This window comes from Pleurodeles waltl, chromosome 3_2, assembly GCF_031143425.1.
Source record: "Pleurodeles waltl isolate 20211129_DDA chromosome 3_2, aPleWal1.hap1.20221129, whole genome shotgun sequence".
Lineage (NCBI taxonomy): Eukaryota > Metazoa > Chordata > Amphibia > Caudata > Salamandridae > Pleurodeles > Pleurodeles waltl.
In genome coordinates, this window is record NC_090441.1 from 174,255,071 (window position 1) to 174,279,236 (window position 24,166).

General features: G+C 42.8%; 1 protein-coding gene across 4 annotated transcripts in view; it reads right to left on the bottom strand.

Moving 5' to 3' along the window:
- Positions 1-21,312, bottom strand: part of USP37 (ubiquitin specific peptidase 37) — a 328,025-nt gene extending 306,713 nt beyond the window's left edge. The window contains exons 1-5 of one of the 4 annotated variants that reach the window (XM_069227105.1): positions 21,081-21,312; positions 14,730-14,918; positions 14,329-14,500; positions 8,241-8,338; positions 728-891 (exon numbers count right to left, since the gene is read on the bottom strand). In XM_069227105.1, coding sequence (XP_069083206.1) covers positions 728-891; positions 8,241-8,338; positions 14,329-14,500; positions 14,730-14,885 — 590 coding nt within the window. In that variant the 5' untranslated portion in view covers positions 14,886-14,918; positions 21,081-21,312. The remainder of the gene's footprint in view (positions 1-727; positions 892-8,240; positions 8,339-14,328; positions 14,501-14,729; positions 14,919-21,080) is intronic. The other 3 variants (XM_069227104.1, XM_069227107.1, XM_069227106.1) reach the window with 3 other exon arrangements.
- Positions 21,313-24,166: the final 2,854 nt, after the last annotated feature.

Sequence of the window (24,166 nt, forward strand, 5' to 3'; positions counted from 1 at the left end):
CATTCCAAAGTAAGTTTCTCATGGATATATATATATTTTTTAAACTAATTTTGCATATCCTGAAGTACCCAAACAATTCTCACATGCTTCCTATACCAAGAGAAACACACGTGAATACCAACGTCAGGAGCTCATCACGTTAGTGGGGGAAGCATGTATTCATTTTTCAGCACCCAAGAAGTTATTTTCATAACACACACAGAAAATACATGAACAAGAATACTTTTTAAGTGCTTGATCACGATTAACAGATCGTTTTGGCTTTGTTTACAGTGCAGGACTGTTGTAGAAAGCATTAAACAATATTGACTTTATGGCAGCATTTGAGGTCGGTGCTCATGCTGTAGCCATGCAAACTGCACATTAATCCATGATTTACAAGGTGCTGGTATAAGAGTGCAACTAACCGACAATCAAGTATTAAAAACAAAAAACAAAAAAAATCAGTAATTTAACAGTAGTACTAAATATAGTGAATACAGAAGATACTGCCTATATGGTTCAAAGCAGAAATATCTGAAGCAAGACGCAATTAAGAACAATGTGAAGTGAGGCACACTAAACTTTGTTCCAATTATTCTTCACAATCTTGAACACTTGTTCAAGCTGCATCACACTACCAATTTTGACTGTAAACAATGAAAACGTGTACCATATATATATATATATAGTCACTGCAACCAGAACAGTCCACATTCACACATACTGCTGGCTTTGTGATACGTACCTAGATTCCTGCAAACCCACTCTTAGAGGAGGGGAAGTGTTAGGAGAACCAGTCCCCTTGCTTCCAAGTGTTCCATTCCCCGGAGAGGTTTTCACTGCAAAACCAAGTGGCTTCCGTACAGGGGTTTCTTCCTTATTCTCCAAGCTCGCTCTTCGTGTGGGAGTCTAACAAAAAAACACAGAAAAGAGGCAACAAAAAGTAGATCAATGTAATTCTATGCCCTGTGTCAATTAGTCAGAATTCTTTAAGCAACTTTTTTTTACGCAGAGTTGCTGTCCCTGCACTTTGGTTGACAGCATTTCCAATTATTTACCATTAACTTACGAAGAATTGATTAGCCGTGGTGCACCACTCTGTGGAACCACTACAAATTGCTAAGAATAAAATTGAAATTTGGAGGATCTCCAAAGCCAGAAATTCATCATGACAGCAGGACCACAACTCGATAGCGGAAGCAGCCAACATCTAATATGGAAAAGGAAAGCAGCATAGGATGGCTAAATGCATTCTTTCAAATAAGCAATTTAGACAACTTGTTTCCAGATCTGCCTTCCTTCTACAGGTTTCTGAAATGGTGACGGCACCTACATAAAATGTGTTCCAGCTCTTCTTTTTTGTACAAAAGGAAACTATGTGTGCAACACCTGCACCAGGTTATCCCTAGATCACTACTTTTGTACTCGTATTGAAGACTGCCCCCCTTTTTTTTTTTTTTTGGCAAAGCACATTTATATGAAATAAGCACACTCGATGGCTGCCATCCTCAGTTACACCCGTTAATTAATGCTAACTTAAGGCATTATCCCCTTTCCAATAAAAAACAACAAATGGCCCTATCAAAACACTGCACATACTTTGGTGAATTTCTCGGTTATGATAAAGAATGTCCAGAAATCTTCCTCCAACACTGCAGCGAGGGGTGCCTCGACAGATTCTTAATAGTCATCTAATACTGCATAAACACCCACCTACCCATTTCAAAAATATATTTTGGGGGAAGAGCAGAGAGAACAGATTAATCCAGCAAAGCAAGTTGTAGCATGAATGTTCCTTTAAATGTTAATTTCTACGGTCTACCCCAAAGAGGCAACTGTATGTATTTTCCCCAATATGAAGAAATATGTATAGTCTCCGTCAGACTTCTTGGGGGGGGCAGCTAGGGGTAAGTTATCAAACTGGTAAACTTCTATTATTAGTAACTAACTTATTTATCCAAATGAGCTCTCCCCCATTCACCGCCATCTAAAATTATTTAAATCAGTACCTTAACCCACAGGGTGGGGTGACGTGGAGTCCGTCGCCTAAACAATGTATCCACTTTGACTTCAGTCATGCACAGGAATTCAAGCAACTAAAATGACTTATCCTCACGCAGCAGCCATAAATCAGAAAACGTGATGTTAGTCGTCAGAGCTGGGTTGATTGTGTGCAGTTTTGCAGAGAACATGGCTTGCCAGTGTGGGCTTGACTGTTTATAACGGAGTAAGACAAATGATGATTTGCATATAGACCCTCTTAGTCTCACCGGAGGTGAGATAGCGGACAAAAAAAAATGATTGACTGGAATGGTCCCAGCATGATTGCTAGTGGCAGAGCTTATTTTAATCATTCCTCCCATCACTTTTTGTTTTTCTACTACAGAACTAGTTAACTCCAACATGGTCAAATAGTTACTACCAGCAAATGTGCCTAATCCCAAAGCTGCAGATCATATATTGCTTGTTTTTTCATTGTGTAGTAAGATTAAATAGAAGTAATGGCTCCCTGCAGTCTTGATATCCTTTTATCATGAAGCGAAGCCCCAAAAATTTTTTTTTTTTAAAATTAAATAAAAAAAAAAAAATAAACACCCCCCCACCTTAGATCAACAGAAGGAAAAGCAAAACGCATGTTCCTCAACTTGATAATCAACAGGGTGCTGTCATTTAACCATGGTTCAGGACCTAACTGCAAAACGAAGCCAACATTTTGCAGTAGGAGTAACGTCTAGTAGCCTACAAAATGTTCTTGCGACAGGCAATCGTTGGTGGGGAGTCAGGAGGAAATTAGGATCGACTGCTGGATTTACGATAAAACTTGTCAGCACTGAACGTACTTCTAAGGATAGGAAAAGCCATAGTTTTGACGAGATACCCAAAAATGTAAGTGAATCAAGGACTTGTGGTGGGCAAAGGGAACCTTGCACATAAACTGGCGAAGCATTACCCAATCAACAATTGAGGAATCACACTGAAACATGGACTGGTGTATGGAATCTGAAAACAAAAAAATAAATAGCCTACAATAAATTTGCAAGAACGTTGGGAGCAGAGCTAAACATGGTGGTATTGACTAAGCCTCAAACATATGGCTTTGTGCAAAAAGTCAATGTAACTCAAAACATATAACAAGCGCAAAAATATCTCGTTCTTGACAAATATTTAATTTTTGAGTTCAGTGCTAAGATGTTATGGAGATCATATTTCAGGAGGTCTATCTGTACAGCAGCAAAATAGTACTCATAATCTAATCTTGAAAAACAAAAGTCATAAATATTCACTCATCTATTCCTATTCTTTCTTGTACTGCACCTGTCCTATGGAGCAAGTCTACAAAACTTAGACAATGTTTTTTAAAAGTGTGTGCCACAATCTACTGGATAAGTATTCAATGCAAAATAAATACATTCAAGTAATGTGTTTTACTACCACATGTTCTGTATGCTGAATCTATGTGCCAAGTCTTAACAAACCATTCAGTGAGGTCAAATTATGTCAGTTATATATCCTGACCAGGTCTTTCGAGAATATAAACTTTCTTACAAGGCAGTCAGCAAAACTATATGTATGAAATCATAGTTTACAAAGCTATATATATATATATATCATTAAGTAGCTTTAACAATGATTATCGCAGTGCATATCTTCTACCATAAAGGTTCCTGTGATAGGGAGACTAAACACCAAAACCCTCGCTTACTAAGCAAGTCCAAAATTCTATCTGGCAAAAATACCAGTCTACAACTTGAAACACTGTAAAAACAATCTACCCTTAAAGGCCTACTATTTTTATTAAATGTATTTCATAGAGGTCAGACCTATGGCCTCTGGTATAAACTTTCCCAATAAACCATGATAAAAGCCTACATTGATTTATTATAATGTAAAAGCCAATTCAATCCTATTGTAGGCAAGAGGAAAACCATAAGGCACAAGAGTCCAAAAAAATACAAAATTACAATTTAGAAAGCAAAACACAACCACTGACAGGGGCCAGATAAGGAATCACACTGTAGTGTTAATCAGAGGAGGTACCAAAAACCAACCCCTTGCCTAGTATGTGTACTGTAGCTTTTAATAAAAACCGCATATGACATTAGATGTACAGTTTCCCAAAGATCAGGCATACGCTTACCATTGGCTTGTTGCCTTAAGAAGCTCAGGCCTACTAGATTCTGCTTACGTTTTCCCCACAAGGCAACCTTCAGAGTCAGAAATGTTTTAACCATACTCTAAATTACAGTTGGAAAATAATATTCAACTTCTCTAAAGATGGTCAATAAGGACCAATGAAGTATAAATCTTCTACTGGCAGGGTTTGTCAGAGGAGGGGGAGGGGCCACACTACCCATGTCTGCTACAGTAATCTGTGAAATATAGGTAACGATACCAGTCTACAGGATTTAACATGTGTAAGGAAATGCCTCCTTGGCATGGTTACCCCCTGACTTTTTGCCTTTGCTGATGCTATGTTTTGAATTGAAAGTGTGCTGAGGCCTGCTAACCAGGCCCCAGCACCAGTGTTCTTTCCCTAACCTGTACTTTTGATTCCACAATTGGCACACCCTGGCACCCAGATAAGTCCCTTGTAACTGGTACCTCTGGTACCAAGGGCCCTGATGCCAGGGAAGGTCTCTAAGGGCTGCAGCATGTATTATGCCACCCTAGAGACCCCTCACCCAGCACAGACACACTGCTTACCAGCTTGTGTGTGCTAGTGAGAACAAAATGAGTAAGTCGACATGGCACTCCCCTCAGGGTGCCATGCCAGCCTCTCACTGCCTATGCAGTATAGGTAAGACACCCCTCTAGCAGGCCTTACAGCCCTAAGGCAGGGTGCACTATACCATAGGTGAGGGTACCAGTGCATGAGCACTGTGCCCCTACAGTGTCTAAGCAAAACCTTAGACATTGTAAGTGCAGGGTAGCCATAAGAGTATATGGTCTGGGAGTCTGTTTTACACGAACTCCACAGCACCATAATGGCTACACTGAAAACTGGGAAGTTTGGTATCAAACTTCTCAGCACAATAAATGCACACTGATGCCAGTGTACATTTTATTGTAAAGTACACCACAGAGGGCACCTTAGAGGTGCCCCCTGAAACTTAACCGACTATCTGTGTAGGCTGACTGGTTCCAGCAGCCTGCCACACTAGAGACATGTTGCTGGCCCCATGAGGAGAGTGCCTTTGTCACTCTGAGGCCAGTAACAAAGCCTGCACTGGGTGGAGATGCTAACACCTCCCCCAGGCAGGAGCTGTAACACCTGGCGGTGAGCCTCAAAGGCTCACCCCTTTGTCACAGCACCGCAGGACACTCCAGCTAGTGGAGTTGCCCGCCCCCTCCGGCCCCGGCCCCCACTTTGGTGGCAAGGCCGGAGAAAATAATGAGAATAACAAGGAGGAGTCACTGGCCAGTCAGGACAGCCCCTAAGGTGTCCTGAACTGAGGTGACTAACTTTTAGAAATCCTCCATCTTGCAGATGGAGGATTCCCCCAATAGGATTAGGGATGTGCCCCCCTCCCCTTGGGAGGAGGCACAAAGAGGGTGTACCCACCCTCGGGGCTAGTAGCCATTGGCTACTAACCCCCCAGACCTAAACACGCCCTTAAATTTAGTATTTAAGGGCTCTCCCTGAACCTAGAAACTAGATTCCTGCAACAACAAGAAGGACTGCCTAGCTGAAAACCCCTGCAGAGGAAGACCAGAAGACAACAACTGCCTTGGCTCCAGAAACTCACCGGCCTGTCTCCTGCCTTCCAAAGAACTCTGCTCCAGCGACGCCTTCCAAAGGGACCAGCGACCTCTGAATCCTCTGAGGACTGCCCTGCTTCGACGACGACAAGAAACTCCCGAGGACAGCGGACCTGCTCCAAAAAGACTGCAACTTTATCCAAAGGAGCAGCTTTAAAGAACCCTGCAATCTCCCCGCAAGAAGCGTGAGACTTGCAACACTGCACCCGGCGACCCCGACTCGGCTGGTGGAGAACCAACACCTCAGGGAGGACCCCCGGACTACTCTACGACTGAGTACCAAAACCTGTCCCCCCTGAGCCCCCACAGCGCCGCCTGCAGAGGGAATCCCGAGGCTTCCCCTGACCGCGACTCTCTGAAACCTAAGTCCCGACGCCTGGAAAAGACCCTGCACCCGCAGCCCCCAGGACCTGAAGGACCGGACTTTCACTGCAGAAGTGACCCCCAGGAGTCCCTCTCCCTTGCCCAAGTGGAGGTTTCCCCGAGGAAGCCCCCCCCTTGCCTGCCTGCAGCGCTAAAGAGATCCCTTGATCTCTCATGGACTTCCATTGCGAACCCGACGCTTGTTCTAACACTGCACCCGGCCGCCCCCGCGCCGCTGAGGGTGAAATTTCTGGGTGGGCTTGTGTCCCCCCGGTGCCCTACAAAACCCCCCTGGTCTGCCCTCCGAAGACGCGGGTACTTACCTGCTGGCAGACTGGAACCGGGGCACCCCCTTCTCTCCATTGAAGCCTATGCGTTTTGGGCACCACTTTGAACTCTGCACCTGACCGGCCCTGAGCTGCTGGTGTGGTAACTTTGGGGTTGCTCTGAACCCCCAACGGTGGGCTACTTTGGACCAAGAACTGAACCCTGTAAGTGTCTTACTTACCTGGTAAAACTAACAAAAACTTACCTCCCCCAGGAACTGTGAAAATTGCACTAAGTGTCCACTTTTAAAATAGCTATTTGTGAATAACTTGAAAAGTATACATGCAATTGAATTGATTCAAAGTTCCTAATGTACTTACCTGCAATACCTTTCAAACAAGATATTACATGTTAAATTTGAACCTGTGGTTCTTAAAATAAACTAAGAAAAGATATTTTTCTATACAAAACCTATTGGCTGGATTTGTCTCGGAGTGTGTGTACCTCATTTATTGTCTATGTGTATGTACAATAAATGCTTAACACTACTCCTTGGATAAGCCTACTGCTCGACCACACTACCACAAAATAGAGCATTAGTATTATCTCTTTTTACCACTATTTTACCTCTAAGGGGAACCCTTGGACTCTGTGCATGCTATTCCTTACTTTGAAATAGCACATACAGAGCCAACTTCCTACAACATGGTATTAAGAACACATCCTTAAAGGTATAATGGATTTAACATGAACTTTACAAACTTAACTCTGGCCTACTGTATTGGTTGTAAATTTCCATAATAAGCTTAGCTCAATGGCGCCTGACAATTTTTTTTTATAGCTACCACCCCTTGCCCACTATGGCAATCTGTGAGGTATATCCTGTTTACACGCTTTAACACAGTGAGATGGCAATTCACTGTAAAGGGATTTACTGGCTTTAACATATGCTTTTTATAATAATTCAGGCCTACTGCCTTTCTCATAACTCCAAAATAAAAATAAATAGTCCAGGCTGATAGCCCTGATCAATGGCTTGTCAAAATAACTAAGCTCCGTTTCCCACAATACAAGCACATTTTGTGACAGCAGCACATTACTTCTGCCTAATCAAAATGTTTACTCAAAGTAATATTCAACATCCGAGTTGAGCCAAAGCTGCGCACACATGGTCTGGGAAAAAAGCCACACCGTCAAGCAGACCTAAAATGGGTAATCTGCAAGTTTGTTTTTTATAGGGCACACTGCCTAGTACAACTACAGCTCAAGGAGCAGCAGACGTGTAGATGTCATACAGCATGTCACTACAAGCAAGATTTAACACAAGAAAAAGGGTACACATTCAATTACGTTTTAACTTAAAATACAGGGTTAAGTTGGCAAACATAGTTGCTGTTACAAATGTACTATGTATATACTAATTTATACAAGTGCACACATATAGACAGGAGAGTGAAAAGAACCAGAACAAGCCTCTAAATCCATGTAGATTTACTAGTGGAGACTGGTGCTTCCATTACAGAAAAATATAGCAAAATAGTTCAAGCCAACGAAGATAATGGATGGGGGTGGTCAGTGAGCATTAGGGACTGATGAGGAGGAGCCAATAAGATGGTACACAGTATGCATCACAAATCTCTTCAGTAATCTGTGCAGTCATCAAGGGGCACAGGAGAGACTGACATTTTATATGCTACACTTAAGGCAGGCAACACCATGTGTACTGGACAGACTAGACTATGGTCAATATCCAAGGAAGAAATTCTGCACAGACTTACATACCTATAGCAGTTTAACAAACTAGTATGTACAGTTATCAGTAAATCAATTGGGTACAAACAGTGAAGCAGTAAAGTTTGCCAACTAACCTGGTTTTTAACTGCAGAGGTCTGTATGTTGTCTTCTTTCTGTGTACTACGGCTCCCCAAAACGCCCCCAAAACTTCCAGATCCAAGCGATGACTTTGCTAATAAATATGGATAATTAGAATTCTTGAGAAAAATGTTTACGCTTTTTATACACGTGAGCTATGTATTCTTTAAAAAGGCCTAAATCTAATGTGTTGACCAAGACTACCTGTATCACAGCTTCTCACAATAACAAAACAAAAAAAAAAAGAGAACACACCACACCCAACATTCTCCACAACATTATAAATGCCTCTCCCATACAGGCACACAAATATTACTCCTCTCATTGGACTTTAGCAGAAAGCTTGGAAACCTTAAATCTAAGCATTCAGACTGCTTCTGTCCCAACCAGCTTAAGGCATCTCACTTCTGCCCTTGGATGAAATAATATGACAAGGGTGGAGTATGAGTGGATAAAGGGTTGGATGGAGCAATGAATATTGTGAAGAATAAACTGACTGACTAGAACACTAAAAACGCAGGTGCAAGTCAATATGCAGAAGCATGTGTTTTTTGAGTGAAGCGCGCACTGGGAATCATCTCCAGAAAAACCACCAGGATTTGCAGAAGGTTTGAGGAGCGATTTCAGTGGCCACCTCCTAAGACAAAGCAGCAAAGGTTGTTTGGCTCCTACAGCATGTGCACCGATTATTACAGCAGAGGTACTAGCCAGAAAAGAGTAGGATCCATTAATACATCTATCTCTGAAGGACATTTTGAATGCTTCTTTACCAGACAGGATCTATAAAAACAGAACGTGCTGGGTCAGAAGAGAGCATAGCACTGGAGTATTACAGCCACTATTAAGCTCAATAAATGTTTAACCTCCTGAAGTATTGTTAGATCTGGCATCCTTAGGGTGGTCTTACAAACTTTTTCGCCTTACCTCCTGTTTTGTTCACCTTAGAACTTGGAGCACTTTACCACAGCTAACCAGTGTGAAGTGCATGCGTTTCTCACAAACCTGGTAACATTGGTGTATCCACAATTAGCATATTTAATTTACCTGCAAGTCCCATGTAAAGTGGTATGCCATATACCCAGAGCCTGAAAATTAAATGCTACTAGTGGGCCTACAGCACCAATGGTGCTACCCACTTAAGTAGCTCTTCAACATGTCTCAGGCCTGCCACTGCAGAGCATGTGTAAGCAGTCTCACTGCCACCTCGACGTGGAATTCAAAACCTCCTGCCAAGCCTTAAACTCTCCTTTTCTTGCATGTAAGTTAATCCTAAAGAAGCCAATATGCAGCCCATAGGGCAGGATGCCATGTATGTAAAAGGCAGAACATGAACTTCAGTTTTACATGTCCTGGTAATGAGAAACTCCCAAAGGTGGGTTTTTTTTTTATTACTGTGAGGCCTGCCCCTCTCATAGGCTAGCGTTGGGAAGTCCTAAAAATACTTTGAAGCTGCAATTCCTGATCAGCAGAAGCCGCATCAAGTTTAGTATCCCTGGGGTGGTACAGATAACTTCTCTTTACTGGTAAAGTCGGATTATTACTATTTTAGAAATGCCGCTTTTAGAAAGTAGGCATTTTTCTGCCCCTACTTACTTGTGTGCCTATAGCCTTTCTCCAATACACGTCTGGCCTGGGCAAGGTGACAGCTATACTTGTGCACTCCCTTTAGACAACCATAACATAGGATACTCAATTGCATCTGCATACTGATGGGTCTTCCTGGGGAGGAGGTTGGAAAGGGCTTCTACTCACATTTCAAGGGGTAATGGCCAGAGCCCACACAGAGGGGCTGATTACTCCCCACTGATAGTCTGGAGCCGGGGCAGAGTTGAAAGGGGGGCCTGTGCACTTCACTGCTGGAGTAAAGACTGCTGTGTGCCAGGATCACCACTCTGCCAGGATTGACTGTTCCCAGGAACTGCTGCTCTGCCTTGTTGTACTGCCCTGCTGCCTTCTGATCTCCGCCATTCAAACCAAGGACTACCCCTAGAGTGACTCCAAGTGCCTGATGGCTTGCCCCGTTCTTCCCTGCGGTCTCAGGGACATTAAACCCTTCGTGAGCAGCTAACTTGATTCTGCCACACCGATCACAAGCTCTGGGTGGCGGGTTTGGGATTTAATGCATGGTTTATCCAAGACCCACTCTCCACTTGGGAGCCCTTTATGCGCGACCGACTGGAGTGTGGCGCACACCTGCCCTGTTCGTCCCTCTTCAGGAGCAGGGAAACGCTCTTGCTGCAAGAGTCAGCTGGGGAGCGAGATGCACCACTACACCCTACCCCTCGACACCGGCCTGGCTCAAGGACCTCACTGACGTGCAGAATGCCCTGTTGCATAACGCCATTTTCTGCTGTGACCTAGTCAATGCCACCCCGGATTCAACTTGGCCTTGAGCGGTCCCAACATTTCCTTGTTGCACTCCCTGCAGTGAACTGAGTGTATTCTGCACAAGTGAAGTAAAGGCTTTAAGGCAAGCCCTGCGGAAAGTACTGATTTGAGATACTCTAAACATGAATATTTCACAATATACTGATTGGATTTGTGACTTTTTGGTCTTGATCTACTCAGATAAACCTACTCATTTTCTAAACATGTGTGGGGTCTTTTTGTTGTGTTTTCACTGTGATTACTGCAGGAGTGATCCACAAATACTTTACACATTGCCTTCTAAGTTAGGTCTGTCTGCATTGCACCAAGCTACCAGAGGTGAGCACAGGTTAACTACCAACCTGCCAACTAGAGAGCCATTTTCTAACAAGTATGATGAGCCAACATACTTTAAGAGGTTTGAAATCAGCAAACCCTTCTAGCATCGTCATAAGGAAAAACTGTAGGCGATGTGATGTTGGAATCCAGGGGCCATGGCCAACCGCCTGGTAAGAAAGTATCTCTTTGCGACAGCCTGTGCCAAAACTGAATACCTACCAGCAGCTTACCAGGGAGTACCTCCACTCAGCTGGCAGAGTACAGGCTACCCCACAGAACTGTTATAACAAATGCCACTCCCAAAATGTGCTGGCATCTGAAATAGGAGGACTGCAGCTCAATGCACACTGTTTAAGGAATATTTCTACTGTATCCGCAAGATGTGCTGGAGATGTCACAACTGGAGGAGGGACTGCTGAGAGGACTAAGGGAGAGGTGACTAATATTGCAGCTCAGGTACCTGTGGGATGGTCTTATAAGAACCAGCTAGGCTTGAGTCTTATTTATCTAGAAAGGATATTGAGTTGCACTGTCGGACATCTTGAAGTAGGGTTAAGAGGACACAGTTGGGCCAGGTGGTCTTTTAGAATATTCAATTTGAAAGTTGACTTTTCTATGTGGTACACCCAGATCAGATTGTTTTCAGATTCTTTAGTTTCACAGGCATTTAGACTCTGTGCACCTTCAGTGACAGAATTAATGTATTGTGACTCAATGATTAACTGACTAAGCCCAATTCACTTATTTAACTTAAGGCCACAGGAAGTTGGCAAAGAAAAAAGGTACCAGTTCACTTTATTTCTAGCTAAAAGATGTATTCCAGCACACTGATCAACACCCAAGACAGTAGATCACTGGGTTAGGGGCTCTAGCATAAGTAATCCACATGAAAATTGTTAGAAGCAAACAAAAAAACCACACACAAAACACTGCAGGAGCAACTACACATTTGGAAAGCGCTGTCGAGGGAAATATGATCACATCACACCCATGTGCAGTTAACTAAACTGTTTACCAATTCAGGATAGGAGTATCATGAACCAGACCTGCATGATCAACAAAGCCCTTCACAAAATGGTCCAATCTATCAGCAAAACTGGGCATCCCAGGATATCAACCTCCCATTTTAAATACCCCTTTGCCAAAGAAAAAGATCACTGTAACAAGCCTTCTTAGGACGCAACCCCAGGTTGTGGGACATTTCCCCCTTTAATATGAGCAAATCCCCCATTTAAAATCTTTAAACCTTCCAAAACGTCCTCTGCAACAAACCAGTTACCCTTTCCTATTAACCTACCCTTATGGGAAATTCAAACTAAGACGTAAAGGCCCACCCCTATGTTAAACATTAACAAACAACTTGGTGTAGATACAAAGACTTCCAATCCTATCCTGTATTCCACTTGCTCAAAAGGGGTGCTACAGATTTGATGATTCACCACACTTAAAAATTGACCCCTACGTGGAAGTTAGGTCACTTGCACTACAGTACACAAACACTACACAAATGTATGACTTGAAAAAGGCATGCCTACAGGCTTACCACTATGTACTAACAGTGCAACAAATAAAATAGAAAAGCTTACTGTCTACATTAACTGTGTCAACCCAAATTATCTCTCAGCCCACAAAGCCGGGGGTTGCACGTATAAACATAGGAAACAAAGTTAGAACTGTTTTCCCTAATGATTTCCTACAAAGTCCAAGATCCATTGCAAGCCTAAAAAAAAAAAAATCATTAAAATGTCACCAGAGCTGCGGGTCTAGTGCTGTAACTAATATGCTGGACTCAAACTGGCATCAAATTGTGTGATCCTATGCAAATATTTTATTTCACAGAGATGCCTTTTTCTTCATTCTCACATTGGAGAGCACCTTTAAATATCCGCGTTCAGCTTGACTGCTGTACATTTTTAGCTTGATTTAATAAATTAAACGTTTGCTTCATGTACAATATGATTCTAGCAAACATATAGGGTACACACGACTCCTGGCAAGTCTTAGTTTACTAACAGTATTTCATCAGTGCTTAGGTAGGAATGTTTTCCAGTTCACGTTTAAAACTCATTTAAAAAAAAATGATTAGTAAAGCATAATGTGGTAGCACACTCATTTACAGACAGCACATTTCCCATTGAAATAGCCACAAACCTTCCCAAAGACATGGTTACTCATACATATATTTCTTATACTCTACATAGTTCTATCATTTACACTTCACCAAGTGAAGTATTTTGATTTGTTTTGATCCAATTAAAAAAAAATGTTTTTAACACCTCAGAATTACAAAAAGTGGTTTGCTGATATTTTTAAATATTTGCACGGATCATTTACAAGTGTTTAAATGTGTTAGAAAAAAATGGGCATCCTAGAACTTCTTTTCACACTCCCTGTACCACAACACGATTGTTAGATAGCTCACTTTTAAAAACACACTAATTTTGCGGAAAGAAAAGTAAACACCAATATCGAGCAAAAAAAAGAGCTGTAATTTGTAGGATGACATAAGTTGACCTTCGACCTCTATTTCTGACGATAATAAAAATAAAACCATTCTAATGAAAACCATTTGATTCAGTGACCCTGCTAGACCTACCAGAACAAAACCCAAAGATCAACTTGGCCTTCCGTACCTGGTCAACTGCAGCAATCCATGAACCATTATGGACGCCATTTTTTTTGTGCTTTATGCTACACAATTTAGTAATTATTTTTAGATAAACAAGATTTTGTTGACTGATGCACAATCAAGCACACAACAAAAGGCAAACAGAGTAAGCACACTGCTGCAGTACAGAACATTATCCATCCTTTGCATTACATAAACTAGAAGTTGATTAAGGTTTCCACTGAAACATCTGATCCAACAAGATACTGAATTAGCTTGGAAGGATAAACCCTCCTTAATTAATAATGCAGGATTTCCTGGGTGGTTGTTTGATCAGATGGGAGAAACAAAGAATGTGAGACTAACCTGCAGAACTAGAATGAGGCAGCCAACATGGAAAGAGAGAGACCAACAAATCCTAAAACTATTTTGGTGTTGCACACCTCTGTTCAATAATATGACAAGTGTGTTCTGAAACGACCACACTCTTCCAAACCGACAGGCAAGTTTAGCTCGACAGTGGTTTAGACTGAGTGATAGAGCATGCTTGAGATATGGTCAGGTCTGTAAATACCAAAAACTCAAATCAGAAAGACATAACATTTTGGATCGTCACAAATTCCATGAATAAAGAACTCAGCACATAAAATACCTAAAATTCTCTTGCAACCAAAGCAAACAAATATTCTTGTAGGCAAACATGCACTCACACTAACCAGACACTCAGGTTATTTGCTGGATTTGATCCATGGTACCAGGTAGGTGCTCACCTGTGGGCATGGCCTCATCACAGACTGACAGTAGATATGTCTCCATATCCTTCCCAGCAATATGAGAAACCCTGTCGATTGTCAGATGGCTGGCATCCTTCAGAGTCACCATCAACCGGGAGAGATTATTTCCATTAGGCCGAAATAACACAGACTTAATATTCTGGTGCAACTGCAGAGCGAACAAAAAAAAAAAGAACAGTTTGAAATCACTACAAAGTTGTTTACACAGAATCTCACTTTACTCATTATCCTGCTCATATGGGCTAATGGGAGTAAATGTTCCAGGACCACAAACACTTCCCCAAAAAACAGAATTAAAAAGAGCAAGGATATGGAGAGGCTAATACTAGTCAGAAAGACGTGTGTATGTCCAAGAACGAAAAAGAAATATGAAATACCTTAAAGGACTTTGGAGCACCACCAGCTTTGTAAACAACCAATAGGGTAGCTTTTCCGTCTTTTTCTGAAATCTCAAAATGGCCTTCTTTCCATTTTGAAGTGCCAATGTTTATACAGCGAATTCGGATGCTTCCATGGACCTTAGGTGGACCCATCTTGCCAACGCTGAACTAACTGATCTTTGGAACCTGTCAAATAAAACATTTTACATGTTTGTATTTTATAGGTATTCAGTTGGCAGCTGCTGTAGTAAACGTTAGGGAGAAATGAAAAAAATAGTGGGGGAGAAAAGGACTGAAGGAGTAGTAAGTAGAGAGTACATATACTGACATTCTGTAAAATAATCTTAATGATGAGGGATGTATACAGCAGGTGTACATACCCTTGTGGTACAAAAACCAATAGCCTTCCTAGAAAGACCCAATGTTAACTGCCACACTTAGTATTCTTGTGCAGATTAAACACTGACCCAAAAATGACTGGCTTCAAAACGCAGGTCAAGATAATTCCTAACCTACCCTGAAATATTTCTGCACAATTACATAGCATATCCTAGTCACCGGTGGCTGTGATGGGTAAGATAATTCTTATGTGGATTTATCAGAATTGTTTCAGCAGATAGTGTATGTATCCCACACATACATTATCCTTTATGTTTTCAGAACATTTCCAAAATGGCTAGGAATGATGATGTTCAATAGCAAGTGTCACTTTCAGAGAGGTAACAGAGAAAAATAGCCATAAGCAGAAGAATGCTAATGAGACAAAAGGATTCCAATATAGAATCCAGAATTCCCACATAGAAAATGTACTATAAGACCTTAGAACAGTACAAATAAACATTACTAAACAGCGAAAATACGACTCTTCCAATGAGAGCAGCACTCTGGAGGAAAGGGCTATTTAAACGGGGCAGAGTGCTCTACCGCACGTTATCTTGGAGGATTTACCAACAGAAATGCAACAGTCTTGCACACTTTTCTCGTTAGTGAAAGGTGGAGAACTTCATACACGTTTATATTACATTTGCAAGTCTTTGTGGGCACTAGGCTGTTATCTGAGCTTTTGTCTAATAAGTTGTAGTTGAAACACGTTTGCCCAGCTGTAATGGGATTGTTGGTGGAAGAATGGACATTGGGATTGGTAAGAGTGCATTTAATCTTTGGTGCTCAGAAAACGAAAATATATACAAGACTGCCCTCTCATGGACGACAAGGCACCCACAGTGATTGGTGAGCAGCAGCTTTGACAGAACCAGTTGGAAACAAAATATATATATCTCGCCTAGCTTGGAGGCAAAAAAGGGGTTCAAATACAATTCTTGATGGACACCATGAATCAACTAAGACTGGATAACCCAAATTCCATGAGGCTAGGAGATGGCAACTTCAATGCCAATTTGTTGACTATAAACAACATCTAAAGTCTTCTCTATATCAATAATTAACCCTCCCGGCATACCCAATTAATCTTAATACTGAGTTACAACTTTTGCGCTTGGGTTTAATTCCACTCAAAGCATACAAGTAGAGTCATCCAGGATGTTTCATCTAGGGCCTGTGGTTTCAGACAGGAATTAATTCCACATATTTTATGTTTGTGCTCCTTTTGCCCTTGCTTAGAAGTTATTTGCTCTTAAAACAAGTTCAGGCTATTGAACATCAAGGCCTGCAATATCGCAGCTTTAGTAGGCTTGAAAGGGGACTCATGCCAACTGAGATTAACAAAGTTTCTGGTGGTTGTTTCATTGATGCTGAGCAATAAAACTCAAACTCCAAGTTGAAATCCAGTGTCCGTATTCTTGAGTACCAGGGTATTGGTCCTGAATGGCATGTCCTTCTTTTGACCCTATATGCAGTCCTGATATTCACTGACAACAGAACCTTTTGCACCTTGTTCCCAGACAATGCAAATTGGAGGACTGCTCCTTAGATTATTTTTCCCCAGTACTGGTAGCCTGCATTACAAGTGGTCCTGAATTAACTGACAGCAGATCCTTTTCCACACTGTTCCCAGCAATGCAGGTTGGAGGACTGCTTGTGATTTTTTGTGTTTTTGTTAAATGAAGGTATTGAACTGCATTCACTTTATCCCCTTTGACGGATTCACCCCCTAGTACTGGTAGCCTGCATTTCTGCAAAGCCTTCCACACCAAAGGTTGTAGGTGGTGGAGAGAATTAAAGGTTTTGACTACGATTTTTATGGCTTATTTGTAGACATAGTGGTTGGTATACATTTTATTTGAACTACACTTCCAATATTTTGTGTTTTTACTTTTTAAGGTATACAAATTGAGTCATTAGCAATGATTTTAAGTAATAGTGCAACAAATTTTTCTTTTAAATAAAAAAAACTTTAACTTTTTCCTCTAATCTAGAACAGAGTTATTGAGTGGCCATGGTGATTTTATTAAATCTGCTAATTTTGTAGGGCTGAATGGGGTGGTGACTTACCACAAGATCAAGGGTGTTTGGTGGTGGGGGGGGAGGGAACACCTCAGGTAAATTTTGAGGCACATCAGAATATTGGGGTTCTGCTGACACTCAATATATCTTAATTACAGATACTTCTCTTGTTCTGTGAGCTGCACGACATCTTTATATTTTGCAAAACAGTGATTGAAAGCAAGACACTGCACAGTTCTAACTCTTAATCACAGAGTAGAGTTGTCAGGCCTGGGAGGTTCCATTGCATAAGTCTTCAAGTCCCAAGAGTAACCTCAAATTGGTTATGCCCGGATAATGGAAATTCAGAGCTTAAATAATATTCCCAAAAAGTGTCTGAAACATTTTGTTGCCCTTCATGAAGAACTGCCTTAAGGTTAATCCTTGCTCTTCAGGCCTTTAGTCATTGATGTGATCTTGGTGAATTGGCGCACTCAGTGCTACTTTAAAATACTAGTGATACAATGCGCCCATTCACCCAGTGAGGAAGAGGTCACCCGAATTATTTTGATGTTATGTGCAAGGTAGCTCTTTAGCAGTGCACGTGTACATTGGAAAACCTGACTCAGCAAGAAATGAAAACAATGCATTTCTAATACACACTTTCATTATATCTAGGAATGTTAAACTAACAAAAGCAGTGGAGGACAAAATTCAGCAGCACAACTGTCAACTGCAACACGTGAAGTCAATTTATGCTGCAAAGAAAGGTACATTAGACAATAAAAAATAAAATAAAAAAACACACACACAAGGGCACATTCTCTTGCAATGTCTGGCTAGTTATACATTTTACAATGCAAAAAAAAAAAAACAGCGAGAGAGAGAGAGAGAAAAGCAACCCCCTCGGAGCCAAGGACAGGGTTTGTAAGACCAGAAACAATACAACTCCCCTATGTAACCAAGTGGCTAATTTACAAACACCATATGCCAAACCTGCAAAAACACAAAAATCAAAAAACGTATTTAGCATTTTGAAACATAAAGAGGGTGCATTGCATACGATTTGCTTTAGGAACCATGTGGTCACATGTATTTAATGTGACCTTGCACGTTGTATTATCTTGTTTTAATGTGGTTGTAATGTTACATATCTTTGTCATCTCTTAGGACATTATATAAGTTCATATTTTTTCTCTGTGTGTTATTGTACACTTGGCACGTAGGCTATAAAAGTTAGTTATTAGGTTGCCTAAAGGAGGTTTTTTTGTTTTACATTTTGGTAAAAATTAAAAAAAAAAGGATTTCCAGTTCTGTCCATAATCAGCAAATATTACCCAAAATCATATTCATCAAGAATAAATGCTGCCTTGCATTGAAGAATTGGAACATCTATTAATACTTTCCTTTTGCCACCTCACAAGAGTAAAATAAGGTAAAACAATAGCGATAAACCTACAGCGATCAGACAAAGAAAGTAAAGGATCTTAGATCTTTATGTGTTTACATATAAAAACATATCTGAGCTTCATCTAGTCATCCGATGAATCTATCCTGTGTGTGGCAAATAACGTACACAACTGGCATTAATTTAAAAAGAGTCATACTTCAGTATCCTTATGTGAAAAAGTACAGCTTGAGCGTACACAAAATAATCAGCATAAAAATACGCAGGGTCCTAGGTGGGACCAAACCATATACTAGAAAAGTGGAATAGCAACAAATACAGTGACCGGTAACTTCAAGTATAACTGTCCTCTAAGTGTTTCAATCTATCCAACCATCTGGAAGGAATTAGGAAGCACTCATGCTTACAAAACTGCTTTTTCTCTGAAGTAGGAAAGCACTCGTTTAGGCACCGCACGTGATGAGATCTGGGCTTGGTCATTCGAAAATCCTGATTTTTTATTTTTCAGTTAGTAGGTCATAGATTAACAACTATGTTTGTGATCATTATACTTTTGCACGATCCATTTGAAGCCTAGCTTCAGCTCCTGTACAGCTGGCCTCAAGTGCTTTGCTATAATGAACGGGCACAGAGGAATGCATGGTTTATTCCATTATTGTGGCAATGCACGCCTAAACCACTGTTCCAGCACAATGCTTAATGTTTGTTATTAGGTTCTTGTTGAGCTGGGAGGAATTTTGCTTTCAAACAGGTAGTTGTGCATTATAGTCAATAACTCCACTTTGGCTTTGCTGTGTTGTACAAGAAGTCGTGTGGCTCATTCAGGTGACGTTTTGCACAATGTGTGTGTAGCTGTGCTCTTTTTGGAGAGAAAGCAGATACTCCTGGTTACAATTTGATAACCGGTCTATTTGCTCTGTCTTTTCCAAATGGCAGAATCAGAAAGACTGCAGATTTATATACAAGTTCAGGGATCTTTGTGATGCCTAGAAGCACTCCGATCTTATGAATCGGCCCGGACACCACGTCCTGGGCAGACTGAGAGATGTTTACAAAGTTCACCATTTGTAAATATATCTCCCTGTTGCGTGATATACTTTCTTTAAAATCTGTTGATGTAAGTACGATGTGTTACGACATACTTGAATACTACATATATACTCAAAAATTAGAGTTCAGGTTTACAATGTGCTAATACTATTTCATCTCTGGATACTCCCTCAAATTAAGACGTAGCCATACACAAAAGCACAGTACATTTGATATTTAATGTACACATATTTCGAGGGCGTCACTTAAGGATTCAGATCATTCCTTAAAAAGCAAAGTGCATGAAATTTAACGAAAGTCTGAGGAGTAAGTATATCTAATAACAGCTCCTTTGGAAACAATCTGAAATAAAAATGTATGTCTACATAGTGAAATCATTTTCATGAAAAATAAGTAATCTATATTCCTACAGTGAATTATGTTAGAATATTAAAGGTTTTGGTTTCCTACTTCTAGTTATAAACCCTTCCGTTAACTAAGAATGTTCTACTCTATATGAACAAAATCCGGATCCCTTTAACGGCCAATTACAGCAGCATTACCAACTGAAATACAAGTTATCTTTACAGTGTCCGATGTAGCACCGTACAGCTTTCGATTGGTTTAAGATTGCCACTTTTTTTCTTTTACACAAAAAACATTTCTAAGTGGTTATAATACCGTGGCGAGTGGTGCGACGACAAATTAAAACGAAAAACGTTGCAGTTACACAATTTTTCCGTGGACTCCACTGTAACTCATCCTTCTCTATTTGCTTGTCAAAAAAGGCCATTATAGCCCCATGATAGAAATAAAAGTGTTAATATGCCAAGGATGCTGCACACAAGGGACGGTCTCCAATGCGTCTGAGAAAACGAAAGAAGGTATATGACAAGTTGACAAGCCTTACCACAATTGTGTGGAGGGAGAACAGTGAATATACAGATAGGATAGGCTTACCCTATAATGAATAGCAATGGCTTATTCTGCATTACTCAGGGGCACTGGCTGTGGTGAACGAAGAGGCAGCGGAGTGGAGGAATTGTGGTGAGTGGCTGAAACCTACGGGGCTCTGCCCTTCGCCACTGAAGGATGTTAGGGACCTGAAAGTCACCAGGCTCATGGCTCTAACTACAAGTTTCTTCTTCAGAGAGTTTTTTCCATTGGCGAGTGAACCTCTGCAGGTAGCGTTTGAAAGTGTTTATCTAGTCGTGGTTGGAGCTTTCAATGGGTAATAACTGGGTGTACCAGTGAATATAGCTTGTAGCACATTAACAGACATTATCAAAATTATTTCAAAACCCGGGATTAGGAAGGGGTAGAACATCCATCACTTCAGAAAGTGAAAGAACTGCGCCCGCTGGAGAACAGCAGCGGGCAGAGAGGTTTTTGAGAGCAGGGGCCGTGCCAGAATAACGGCAGCCAGCACTCGGTTATAAAGAGCAGCGCTGGCCGCGGGGCTGGGGAGGACACGGCCCCAGAGTCCACCTGTGGGTCTTAAAAAACAAGAGAACCCGCGCACTTCTTACCTCTAAGCCCTGAGTTATAACCCGGCCTCTCCTCGGGACCGGAACGCCTCTTCGGGGTGGTGGCTTGTTGGGCAGCCCGCCTCGGTACCCTACGGGACACGTCTCGCTCCCTGAGGCCTCGCCGCACTCCAAACACGGGTCTCCCCTGACTCCTGTCAGCGGCGCGCGAACCCAAGACGGCGGGAACCTGAAATGAACGCCAGGCGCCCGGGCGCACGCGCGCGGCGCAGTCAGCCACACACAATGCACGCAGGAGGACGCCGTCGACGTCACGCGCACGCACGAGCGCGCGCACAAAGGGTACCGTGTTAGAGAGCGGGGACGTGATCTCTCCGGGCAGGCAGCCTTGTCAAAGCCCCGCCCCCGCAGAAAGCAGTGTTGTACCCTTCCTGGGCGCATCCAGACAGAAGCAACAGCACGCCGAGCTATAGAGCGCATTGTGATGTCCTGGGTACCTTTTGACATTGAGGGCACCTCTTGTGCAGGGCCTTCCCTTGCTAGGATAGAGCCCTGGAGGAATTTGGCAACCTTGCTGGTCAAAAATGAGGTATCTGGGGGCTCCTTGTGTGGTCGCTGGTTATTCCCTGACTGAGCAGTGAATGCCCCCTGCATGTTATGTCCATACCATATTAGCAGTTAGCAGTAGGGGTGTTTAGAGGTGCTACGTGGATGTTACCACGCCACACCCCTCTGCTGTAAGGCAGAAATGGTTTAGCTCTGGACGTAAGGAATGTAAGAATAAAGGTGCGTGGCTTTGGCGCCAAAGGGCCAGAGGCACGTCACAGTGCTAGCTGTTGTGTTTTCATTATTTCACTCACCCCCATCCACTGTCCTCAAGGAGGTCCTGTTTCCCCGCTCCGGGACCCAACAAACTGGCGACGAGTTCCAGGGTTCGACCCCTGTATCTCCGTGGCAGAGGTTGCGTTGATGCTCGCTGACAGATGCTGCGGCTACCCTTACTACACAGGGGGTTGAGGCGCACCACGACAGGCGGCTTCATATGCTGCACGTGGTCGATGTACAGCGGTCTCCGGTGCGGGAAGTTGGCCACGCCCCGAATGCTCTGCAGAGCCAAGGGAGGAAGGAGGCTTGGTTTCCAAGGACGCCCAGCACCACAGTCCATTGGTGAGTGAAGTCAGCACTGCCGGTGGGGCAGATTACTGCCTTTAAACAACCTTAATCACCCAAAACAAAAAGAAGCAAGTCTGAGGGAGCAGAGAACATCCATACCACACGGTTGAGGCTCAAGCTCTCTCCAACAAGGCTGGTTGGAGCAACATTCACAAGCAAACCCCCATCGGCACTCCCCCATCGGCACCCCACTGAAGGGACAGTGGCATTTTCGGTATCATCCTTTGCTCTAAGAATATGCTTATGAAAATACAGAACAACAGAGGAAAGGGATTTTCATGCAAGGACCCAGAGTGAGTACAGGAGGCGTCTGACAGCTGCCTGGAGAATTTTACGTTCATCGGCTCATTTCTCTTTTCACCTGATCATCGCTATTACCATGGCCACATTTCCTGCGCTTGAACCATTCTTGGTGGATGGGCCTCCATCGGCACATGCAGCAAAATAAAAACCTCGGGTAGAACGCCTTGAAATGTATTTTGCTGCAACGGCCATAGATCAAGACAGGAAAAGACCAATGCTTCTACATCTGGGTGGCCCGGAGATCCACAAGATCAGTAAGTTGGAGGTCGAGGAGGGCTTGCCGTTTTCATATCAGACTTTAAATTGAGCAATCTCAGCCTATTTTGAGCCCCTAGCGAATCCTGATTATGAAGGCTTCCTTCTGAGGCAAGCCAGGCAACTCCCTGAGGAATCTGTTGATGCGTTCTACGCTAGGCTAAGGGAACTGGCGAGCACATGCACATTACCGGACCCTGGGGATGAAATACGTGCACAGTTTATTCAAGGATGTCATTCCACAAAGCTACTGGAGCATATCTTGCAAGTCCCAGACATGGCAATGGCAGACATGCTGACAATGGGGGCGATCCAAGGAACTGTCTCGGGTGCGGGCTGCACACATGGAGTCATCCCTCACGAAGTCCATCAAGGTGGAACCGGTCAATGCAGTGGTGGCGGGGACAACAGTGAAGTGGAAGGACAAAAGTAAAGGAGCAAGCGGAATCGTACCTGCTATGTGCAGAGGAAGGTACCCACACCAGGGGATATGTCCAGCGGCCAGAAAACAATGTACCAACTGCCACCGTTTAGATCACTTCGCAAAAGTCTGCCGGTCAACTTCAAAGACTAAGCCGGCGGGACCCAAGACAGCACACACAGCGCAAGTGATCCAACAACAGGAGGGCTCACAAGACATGGACGTTGATGACGAGTCAGACGGAACGGTGTATGTCATACATGCCACTCACCCAGGAAGCATACTCTGGTGCAGGATCCCGAGGTGTCAAGTGACGGTGGCAGGTCATCAGGTGCCAGCCCTCATTGACACGGGAGCCTCAATAAACATTCTGGCTCAGTCGGTGTTCAGTCAGATTCCAAAGTGCCCTCAACTTCGCCCCACCACAGTACGAGTATTTGCTTTTGGGTCAGCTACGCCAATTCCGTTGGCCGGTGTGTTCACGACAGACATTATGCATGAAGGTGTCACCACACGAGCTAAGATATACGTTGCAAAAGTTGGAACAGGAATGCTACTGAGTTGTCGCACAGCAGAGGAACTTGAGTTGGTCACGTTTGCTTTCAGTATACATGTGGGAGCCCTGGAGAGCCTGGAGGAAGAATACTCTGAGATATTCAAAGGCATTGGTTGCCTGAAGGAATGACAGGTGAAACTACATATCGACAAGTCCATTGAGCCGGTGTCATTGAAGCACAGACGCATTGCGTTCCATCTTCGACCTAAAGTGGAAATCGAACTAGCCAAGTTGGAGGAGGCTGATATCATCGAGAGGGTGGAAGATCCAACACCGTGGGTGTCGCCTATTGTGGTCACCAGAAAACCAAAGCAGCCCGGTGAAGTGCGCATTTGTGTGGACATGAGATTACCAAATATGGCCATACGGAGGGAACGTCATCTCACCCCCACCGTGGATGACATCGTGGCTGAAGTCAGT